The 9880-nt window shown below is 45.7% G+C and overlaps 2 protein-coding genes across 2 annotated transcripts; both read left to right on the forward strand.

Annotated features, from left to right (window-relative positions):
- The first annotated feature begins 824 nt into the window (after positions 1 to 824).
- ube2ka (ubiquitin-conjugating enzyme E2Ka (UBC1 homolog, yeast)) lies at positions 825 to 5254 on the forward strand. The gene is made up of 7 exons (XM_057043240.1): positions 825 to 1178; positions 1783 to 1876; positions 2230 to 2288; positions 2425 to 2507; positions 2738 to 2837; positions 3902 to 4030; positions 4116 to 5254. The coding sequence occupies exons 1-7, from the start codon at positions 1116 to 1118 to the stop codon at positions 4188 to 4190; spliced, it is 603 nt and encodes a 200-aa protein (XP_056899220.1). The 5' UTR covers positions 825 to 1115; the 3' UTR covers positions 4191 to 5254.
- A 1373-nt stretch (positions 5255 to 6627) lies between these two features.
- Positions 6628 to 9291, forward strand: LOC130531892 (neuronal acetylcholine receptor subunit alpha-9-II). Its single transcript, XM_057044069.1, has 5 exons — positions 6628 to 6810; positions 7335 to 7495; positions 7683 to 7863; positions 7928 to 8279; positions 8497 to 9291. The coding sequence occupies exons 1-5, from the start codon at positions 6628 to 6630 to the stop codon at positions 9201 to 9203; spliced, it is 1584 nt and encodes a 527-aa protein (XP_056900049.1). The 3' UTR covers positions 9204 to 9291.
- The last annotated feature ends 589 nt before the right edge of the window (positions 9292 to 9880 follow it).

A 9880-nucleotide genomic window follows, 5' to 3' on the forward strand; every position in this document is an offset into this window, starting at 1 on the left:
TTGTTGGAAAGCTGAAAAAGGATTCTAAAGTGAAACTGGAATTACTGGAAATGGGCCAACGACGAACCCGATCAATTTGGATTCCGGCTCTCGAAACCAGCTCCCTGACCAGGTACGGGAGGCTGACTCCATCGCTACTTTTGAGATTAGACTTAAAATCTTCCTCTTTGAAAAAGCTTATTGTCAGTAATTCTGTAGTTCCAGTTATTATCCCAGACATAATTATCATATTTAGAGGGTCGTCTAATTATTAGGTTAACATCTTAGTTATGCTGCTATAGGCTGAGGCTGAAAGACCTCTGTCACCCCAGTGGGTCATGCTTCTCTTCTCCTCTCCTCTCCTCTCCTCTCCTCTCCTCTCCTCTCCTCTCCTCTCCTCTCCTTTGCACATTTCCTGCAGGAGTAACTGTATTGCTGCTTTTAGTGATTTATTTATTATTATTATTTCTATTCATCATTAATATTATTGCTATTATTAGTAGTAATATCACTGTCGTTATTATTATTATTATGTTTTAAAGTGTGTTTTGTCCTTGTCAAATCGTGAATAATTTTTTGTAAAAATCAAATCTTATTTATTGTTATAATCATTATTATTATTATCTTTTAAAGTGTGTTTGTGTCCCTATGAAATTGTAAATAAAGTTTTTTGTAAAAATCAAATCTACTTTTTCATTATTATTATGTTTTAAAGTGCGTTTGTGTCCCTGTGAAATTGTAAATAAAGTTTTTGTAAAAATCCAATCTTTATTATTCTTATTATTATTATTAGTTGAATACATCAGCCAATGGGAGAGCGCGTTGGTTGCATCCAGGTCACATGACCACACCTCCCAGACTGCATGCAGTTTAGTATTAAAATGTTTTCAGTACCACCATTGTGTCACACATTTGAGATGATAGACACACGTTGAGCTATTTTTAACGCTTTCTATCCTTAAGCAGGTAACCGGGAACCCTCGGCGTGTAAGACGTAACCCTCGGCGTATAACGGTGCAGCTGCTATTTTTGTGGTTGTATCCCAAAAAGTGACCAGATACTGTAGACAGAACAAGCTAGCTTTGTCAGGTCGGACGCCGACGAGGCCCCAATTGGACGGCAACAAGGGGGAAAACATGGCCAACATCGCAGTTCAAAGGATAAAACGAGAATTTAAAGAGGTGCTCAAAAGTGAAGAGGTTGGTTGCCATATTTGCCGGCTCTGTTTTTTAGCTGTTTTGTGATATCCGAGACTGTACGTGAATGACGCGTCGTTGCCTCAGCTGTCAGCTTTCTAATGAGTAAGCTTCTACTGTTAGCTCCGCATCAGTGCTGCTAATGCGCCCTCTTTCGCAAAAAAAATCTGTCCCGCGGACTAAACTTAAGCCTCCTAATGTCTCTGTTAATGATTCTAACTTTATTTGTGCTAGACTGTCATACTAAAAGACATCGAGATCAAGTTCGTCTGTAAAAAGCTCGCTTACCATGCTTGCTATGGCATCCAAGCTAGCTGGGTTAGCATAGAGAGTGGGGTTACCCGCATGTAGTACCGCTGATGTTTGTTACCTCCATTCCCCCTCCTGGTTATTCTACAATCGCAGATTGTGTTCTAGAGCGTTTTATATGTAAATGGCAGAATGCGTGCAACAAGTTGAGGTCAACTTTGTCTAATACTACAGGGGAGGGGGGTGTCGACTTCTGCTGAATGGGCACTTTTGAATTTGACAGCGAGCTAGATTAACACTTTGTACGCTGCCCGTTTGCTGTCGTGATGAATGCTTATTTGCCTTTTCACCCTTTCAGACGAGCAAAAACCAGATAAATGTGGAGTTGGTGGATGAGAACTTCACAGAACTTAAAGGGGAGATAGCTGGACCACCTGACACACCATATGAAGGTGATGGGCTCGTCTGGAGTCACTGACCTGTCCCTTTTAACTTTATTTTCAAGAGACCTCCACCCAGCTCACTCTGAATTGAAATGAACCAGAGTAAACTTCATCTAAACAAAGACTTGGTGCACTTTTGCAAATCAGATTTTCCTCCTTAAAATGATTTGCTGATGCATCTGTCGGCATTGATTCAGCTCCTGATTCAGACTTTTGCTGCTGTCCTGCTTGTTTCCAGGAGCCCGTTTCTCTTCTGGCTGCACACTGGAGTAGTTGTAGCAACCGGAGGAAAATGCATGTAAAGTCACAGTCTATGTTCAAGAATGGTTTAATTAAATTGTCTTTTAAACCTTTTCTTCCAGGGGGCAGATATCAACTAGAAATAAAAATTCCAGAGACGTATCCATTCAATCCCCCCAAGGTAGAAAATGAATCTTTATTTTTGCGCATCTGCTTTACATTCTTTTCTTCACCCCGGCTTTCTACATCTCAGCATTTCCTGCCATGTGTAATCTGTAAAGGACACTTTTTCCATCTTGATACAATTCTTTCCTCAGGTGCGATTTATAACAAAGATCTGGCATCCCAACATTAGCTCAGTCACAGGTGCCATCTGTTTGGATATTCTCAAAGACCAGTGGTAAGTGAAAGTGAAACAACATACTGTACCTAAGCTCCATCCGTCAACTGTCCTTCTGGACCGTGTGCAAACATTTTCTCAACTTCTGGTTAGTTGTTATAATTACATGTATTCAAGTAGTTTAAGGTATTTTCAGGGTATTTAAACTTTACCCTCAATATTGATTTACATCGTGGAAACCTTCGTGGAAAGACTTTCTGCCTTTAACTGGCAGCTGGGTGTTCCTTCAGGGCAGCAGCGATGACACTGAGGACGGTTCTTCTGTCATTACAAGCCTTACTGGCAGCTGCAGAGCCAGATGACCCACAAGACGCTGTGGTAGCTAACCAGGTGGGTGTGCGTGTGCCTCTGGATTTATATTTACTACATTTATCAGACGTTTCTCGGTGTCGTTCAGGCAGAGTGTCTACACAGGGACGGTGTGTTTTGACATCTGTTTTTGTGGACTGGTTTCTTAGCAGCGCACACAGAGAACAAGCATTCAGCTCAGCGCTAGAGCTCTCGCTGTAGCCATTATAAACTATCCAGATGTGAAATGTGTGCCTTTGGCTGTAATCTCAGAAGTGTGTGTATGACTATTTTGCTGATTTGAAGCCAGGGTGCATAACGACGCCTCTCCCATTTTTCAAAAATTGTGCACTATAAATGATTTAAATTTGACTATAGAGCGGTGTTATTGTAAGTGTTCCAACCATCGGTGTCAATGTAATCCTTTATTATTCAGTGGGAAGATATAAGCCGTAGAAAAGTTAAAGGCTTAATATTTAATTACTCCAGTCTCGCCACCCCATTCCCTATTCCCAGAACCCAGAGGAGAGCACCAGACTGGAAAGTAACTGGCAAAATTAACATCAGCCACGAGATATCAAAGTAAACATTGAATTGCATTAAAGAATTATGGGACAGAGCTGAAACTGGGCACCAAATAAGGCTTTATTTTGCATACATATGAAGGGGAGCACAAAAATAAATAGTTGATGCAGTGGTAAGATGCAATTTCCAGCTGCTGTGATGCACTGTGGGTAATTCTGCCTTTTAATACATCCGATGGGTACCATGATAGAGACACAGGTGGGGAGGAATAAGAGTCAAAGGTTTGTGCACGAGGAGGCAGGATTTCTGTCAGGGTTAACGTGATAATTGTACCTAACCCTGTTTTAGCTGAAGGGACCGGCGAGGGTATTAAAGATCAAAGGAATTAAGATAATTAACAGATTGCTGCCTCCTGCTGCCCAGCCGATGATTGTTATGCATTTGACAGTATCCTGCCAAGAGTGGCACTTTTTCACCCCCAGCTTTGTTAAATCCTCTTTCCCTCCATGCCTTGAGACCCTGGACTCAACCTGGAAGGGTTTTTTTTGTTCACCTTCGGCCTGCCGTTGTGTTTTCCACAGTACAAGCAGAACCCAGAGATGTTCAAACAGACGGCCAGGCTCTGGTCTCACGTCTACGCGGGCGCTCCTGTTTCCAGTCCGGAATACACACGCAAAATAGACAAACTCTGTGCCATGGGCTTTGAAAAAGTACGCATTTCTCTCTCTCTCTCTTTTCTCAGCGGTGGCAGAAATGTCCCTGTCCTTCACGGCGCGTTTGTCTGCTCTCTTCCAGAATGCAGTAATAGTGGCGTTGTCGTCAAAATCCTGGGAAGTGGAGACGGCAACAGAGCTACTGCTCAGTAATTGAATCTGCTCCATCTTCATCATCGACCTCCCCCGTGATCTCTCATCCCTCCCCACAAATCCACATGCTCCCTCCTCCAAAGCTGTCCTCGTCTGCGTCCAGTCTCCGCCCCACAGTCCACTGCCCCCCCCGTGTGCTCCGCACCTCTGCTTTATCACCCTCCACTCAGTCGCCCTGTGAGCTCTAATCTCTGGTTTTTGACATTCATTCGACATTCCAATCTGCTACAATCAAAAGTTCAGCCTATATGTCAGACTTCAGACCCCCACCAGTCTCAGCTCCTCCTGGCTGCGTCCAGGGGGCAGCTGTCGGCGTCTTACCCTTGCCTATGCAGTGCATTTACTTTCTTATTGTTTTTTAAGAGGATTATGACATTTCGGGAGGCTGTTTTGGACGTTTTATAGGTTTTACACACTTTTGGGCTGGTTTGCTAAACAGGAATTGAGCCAAGCTAACGTCATTTTAGGTTTGCCATCATTTAGAAACTGATAGAAGCAGTAAACCTTTTTTATGGTAAGTTTTTATTTTGCATCATTGGTTTGGAGCTTTTAAATGAGCTGTCAAATCTATACTCCTGTTTACTGAAAATTTAGTGTGAATTATGGCAGCAGGAAGAAAAATCTGACTTTATTAAGAGGTGGAGTAGGACAAGGCTTAATCCCTGTTGTGGACATCAGCTCGTAAGTGTCACTTAGGTGCTCGCGAAGTAGCCAAATCGATCTTCACGCCACATTTCCTCCTTTTCAACCATCCGATCTCAAACACCAGCGCTCTGTCTCCCCCATCGGTCATCACCTCGGCTTGTTTCACCTGTCTGTCGCCCGTATTTCCGAGGAAATATGGTTCAGGCCTCCTGCAAGATTATGTTTGGATGCTTGTTTTTAACCAGACAAAAAAAAACAAAACAAAGAAAATATGTTCAGGTGTATCATAATCTGTCACAAGTCTGAAAGGAAGTGCTTAAAAAAAAAAGAAGAAAAAAAACTGCATCATCGTAAATACGCCAACAGATAAATATGTCAACAGTTCATCTGTAAATAAAGATATTAAAGTCTGTGTAAATTAAACCAGGTTTTCCTTGATTTCTTATTATTTTTTTACACTTTGAGGACATTTGTCTTTCAGCACCTGAAATGAATGACATTAATCTGTAGCGTTAATATGAAATCCACCCAACTTTTGCAGCTGGAGCAGCTTCAGATGCTCTGGTCAGTCTTTCCACACGGTTTAGGAGTGTGTTCATGGAAGCTTTGGCCTGTTTTCTGTGAAGTCTTGCACTGATGTTGGAGGTCTGGCTCTCTGTTTCTCACTCGCCCGCCTCGTTATGGACCTTGGTTTGGTCTCGCTCACGGTGGAACAGGAAGGAAACATTCCCAAACTGCGAGATTCTGTGCATTGGGAATGTCCAGGAATACTCTGGACATTTTCAGGGGATGGTGAGAATTGAAGGGGGATTTAAGGAGAAGCCTCTAGCTGGATTTATGTGTTAATTTCGAAAAATGACTCCTAAATAAATGATGAAGTGTGCAGCACTAACTTATATAACAACGTTCCAGTTTCAGTCCCTGATGGTAGTTTTAAAAAAAAAATTGGGTTGCCCTTAAAATATTGATGATATCCGAAATGAGGATCAGATTTAAGCTGTAGTCAACTCGTTAGGCTGCTGATAATGAGCTGTGTGTGGAGGTGAGGTGGTGGTTCTGGATTTCATTTAAAAGGAAGTGATGGATGCTCCCGTTGAGAGTGAACATGCCGACAGATGGTCGGCTCGGTGGCGTGCGGCGCTGCGCTGAACCTCTCCAAAAGGACATTTTAGGCTGCGCGCTGCTCCAACAGTGGTGCTGGTGACCACCAGAGCAGTGTCTCCAGGAAGGAGGTGGAGGTCCAGAATACAGTATGTGTGTAAAATAGCTGGAGAGGCAGGATCAATACATGTAAATGTGAAACCAGTGCCAGTGCAGTTCAGCCCAAACGAACACAACCAAGACAGGCCAGTCTTCTCTTTTCACTCTATAAGTCTAATAAATCCCTCCATACGTTGCGGTCACATTGGCCATTAGTTGCGTTCCTCTGGTCGTGATGGGGCCGCTCTGCAGCAGCCCACCTTCCTGCTGGCATTTGAGTGACAGGTGAATAGCGGGTTAGGCGACGATTCGTTGGCATCCTGTTACTCCCAGTCTGCTGCTGCCATGTGATATTGGGAGTTTTATTCCCCGTGTCAGCGAGCAGACGCGCCGCCTCCCCTGCCGAGCGCTGAGAGGCGCACGGATCTCTGCGCCTGAGTTCAACTGGGGCTGAACTGGCGCCGTGCGGTCGCAGCCTGCTGCTGACGTTAACATTTGTCTCCTAAAAGTTGCCCACAGGTGCTCAAGATGCTCCCAGTAATCTGCTTAGTGATGCTGCTTCCTGAAGGTGAGGTGTGTGCGTTATCATCACTGAAATGTTGCTCCGAAGGAACCTGCCATCTTTCTGTCCAGTGGTTCACTCGGCGGAGGGCCGCTACGCCCAGAAGCTCCTGAACGATTTGATGGAGAATTATTCCAGCGCCCTGCGGCCTGTGGGAGACACGGACAGCGCTCTGAACGTCACCCTGCAGATCACCCTCTCTCAGATCAAAGACATGGTGAGTGCGGACTCGCGTCTCCTTTCAGGCGCATAAGTGATGGCGACCGAACGTGTGTGAAGCTCGCACAATGTCCAAGTCTCTCTGGACCCGGGAACAGTTGGGAGGTGTGCTGTGCATGATTGACAGACCTCCTGCTGGTTGCTCCGGGCCTACTGTTACTCAGCTGGCTCAGTTTTCCAGTCCAGGCTCAGTGCTGCGTGTCCGGCGCATCAGCAGCGAGCGAGTATCTGAATGCTGCTGATATAAAGTCTCCCTGGCGCACCAGGTTTGTCAGTCAAGGCCAGACAATGAATCAGCGTGCGCGCTGGGGTGTCCTGTTACCCAAAGAGTTTATGTTTTCTTCCGTTCTGCTGCGATGAAGCTCTGCCAGCGATACCAAAGCCACCCCCGCCCCCACCCCCACCCACCCCTCTGCCCATTCACCTGATATTGCCAAACAGCAGGTCTGGGTTTCAGGAGCTTATCTGAAGCGGTTCCACCACTAATGAGTGAGCTGGAGATCTCTCTTGTGATGCGTGTCTAAAAAGGACGAGAGGAACCAGGTGCTGATCGCCTACCTGTGGATCAGGCAGAGGTGGAACGACGCGTACCTGAAGTGGAATAAAGAGGACTACGATGGTCTGGAGGTGATCCACATCCCCAGCAACCTGGTCTGGAGGCCCGACCTCGTCCTCTACAACAAGTACATGTACAGATAGTGTTAATCTTTAGCGAAAATACACTAGGTGAAGCTAATGCTAATCACACAGTTGTGTAGAACACTGTTGTTTTTTTAAAACAGTTTCAATAAAATGTTTTTTTTTAGACCAGTGAGTTGATGCAAGTACAAACTTCAGTAGTAACCTTTAATTGCTTCTAACCTCCACCAGGGCTGATGATGACTTCTCAGGGCCAATGGACACTAATGTGAAACTGCGCTACAATGGAGAGATCACCTGGGACGCTCCGGCAATCACCAAGAGCTCCTGCGTGGTGGACGTCTCCTACTTCCCCTTCGACAGCCAAGAATGTAACCTGACCTTCGGTTCCTGGACCTACAACGGCAATCAGGTACTGGGACTTAGATGGGATGCGTGGCTGACTTGTTTGCCTCACCAGTCACCTTCCACTTCAGGTTGACATCATTATGGGGATGGACAGCGGTGACCTGTCAGACTTTGTGGAAAACGTGGAATGGGAGTGTCGTGGGATGCCGGCAACCAAGAACGTCATCATGTACGGCTGCTGCTCTGACCCGTACCCAGATATCACCTACACGGTGCTGCTGCAGAGGCGCTCCTCCTTTTACATCTTCAACCTCCTCCTTCCCTGCTTCCTCATCTCCTTCCTGGCTCCTCTGGGCTTCTACCTGCCTGCGGACTCTGGGGAGAAGGTTTCCCTCGGGGTGACCGTTCTTCTGGCTCTGACCGTGTTCCAGCTGATGGTGGCGGAGAGCATGCCTCCATCAGAGAGTGTGCCGCTTATAGGTAAAAAGGTTTGATTTTGGCAACCACATGTTTTTGATCCTTTTGAATCAGGGCTGTCCAGACCCAGTTCTTAAGGGCCAAATCCAGCCTGGTGTTCTGTTGGAAATCCTGGCTGCATTGCGGTCCCCGAGGATCAGGACTGGACACCCCTGATTCATAAATGCCAAACAATACAACATACATGTAAAATAAAATCATGTTTTAACCTCCAACGCAGGGAAGTACTATATAGCCACCATGATCATGGTCACAGCTTCCACATCCCTCACCATCTTCATCATGAACATCCACTTCTGTGGTGCAGAAGCCAAACCCGTCCCCCACTGGGCAAAAGTCCTCATTATTGACTACATGTCCAAGATTTTCTTTGTTTACGAGGTGGGTGAGAACTGCGCCTCCTCCTCATCGTCATCGTCATCTCACCCCCCCCAAGAAGACGCCCATCACAAACACCTCAGCTACCACGCCCATGTGAACGGGAAACCAGGGGGTGACACATGTCAGATGTCCAGGGGCCCAGCTCAGCACCACATCACCAGAGAGGACATGAACCATCTGTCCGGCTATGATGGCTCAAACGGGAAAATCCCGACTGGTGACTTCTGTAAGGTAGACCAGAAGATGCTCTACTACCCCGAAGAGTCAAAGCTGTCCTCCTCTCTGGAGGACAAAAAGCCTCGTGGCCCCGTGGTTACATTTGGCCCCTGTGTGTTCTGTAGCTATGGCAGTGGCCTTGCTGCCATGGACAACAAGCTGGTGCGCAATGTGGAATATATCGCCAACTGTTTCCGAGAGCAGAGGGCCACGTGCGCCAAAGTTGCAGAATGGAAGAAGGTCGCTAAAGTGATGGACAGGTTCTTCATGTGGATCTTCTTCATCATGGTTTTCTTAATGAGCATCCTGGTGATTGGCAAGGCGCAGTGACGGAGCACAACCTGTACATGTATTTTTCTTCATCGGTGAAAATGATTAACATGACATAAATTTGGAATTAAAGTTCAGTGTCCATCCATGTCGCACTTTTTTTCTTTGTCATTGCTGTGACGAGGTCCTGGGCCCAGTGTCGGCCTGAACCGGGGTTCATACAATACATGTTTCTGTTCCAAATCATTCAGCCAATATTTAATCCCTGATCTTTGTTAGTAGCTCAGCCAGGGGTGTGAGGATGAAAGGTGATATAGAGCATCAATTATGTAACACAGTGAGCACACTGTGACCCCCCCACCTCTATCACAACCCCATACCACGAACTTTGAAGTCTGGTCGTTGAGCCTTGTATGAGGTCCAACCTGCTGGATGTTCTGGTGTGGTTTAATAAGGGGAATCTGTAAATAAAATACGTGTGATATTTTTCCTACACTTACAGTTCCACTTTTTCCCTAAAGTATTTATACATTCGTGTGTTGCATTTTGATAATTGATTCTCAAATTATTGTATCCTGCATGTTTTTGGTCATTCCGCTTTCTGGGCGATAGAGGGCGCTCCCCTTCCAAGCAGCATTCAGGTGGTAATAATGGAGAATAATTCAAGATACAGTGAACTGCTGGGAAATATTGATCAGGAATAGTAAAGTTGGCATAAACCCGAGTCATGAACATAT

Source organism: Takifugu flavidus, chromosome 9 (assembly GCF_003711565.1).
Source record: "Takifugu flavidus isolate HTHZ2018 chromosome 9, ASM371156v2, whole genome shotgun sequence".
In the NCBI taxonomy this organism is placed as follows: Eukaryota; Metazoa; Chordata; class Actinopteri; order Tetraodontiformes; family Tetraodontidae; genus Takifugu; species Takifugu flavidus.

Excerpts from the sequence above, each read along its gene's own strand:
- ube2ka (XM_057043240.1), top strand. The coding sequence starts at position 1,116 with ATGGCCAACATCGCAGTTCAAAGGATAAAACGAGAATTTAAAGAGGTG. Across the intron at positions 2,838-3,901 it reads ACGCTGTGGTAGCTAACCAG|TACAAGCAGAACCCAGAGAT; the intron begins GTGGGTGTGCGT and ends TGTTTTCCACAG. Across the intron at positions 4,031-4,115 it reads GTGCCATGGGCTTTGAAAAA|AATGCAGTAATAGTGGCGTT; the intron begins GTACGCATTTCT and ends GCTCTCTTCCAG.
- LOC130531892 (XM_057044069.1), top strand. The coding sequence starts at position 6,628 with ATGTTGCTCCGAAGGAACCTGCCATCTTTCTGTCCAGTGGTTCACTCG. Across the intron at positions 7,496-7,682 it reads GACCTCGTCCTCTACAACAA|GGCTGATGATGACTTCTCAG; the intron begins GTACATGTACAG and ends AACCTCCACCAG. Across the intron at positions 8,280-8,496 it reads AGAGAGTGTGCCGCTTATAG|GGAAGTACTATATAGCCACC; the intron begins GTAAAAAGGTTT and ends CCTCCAACGCAG.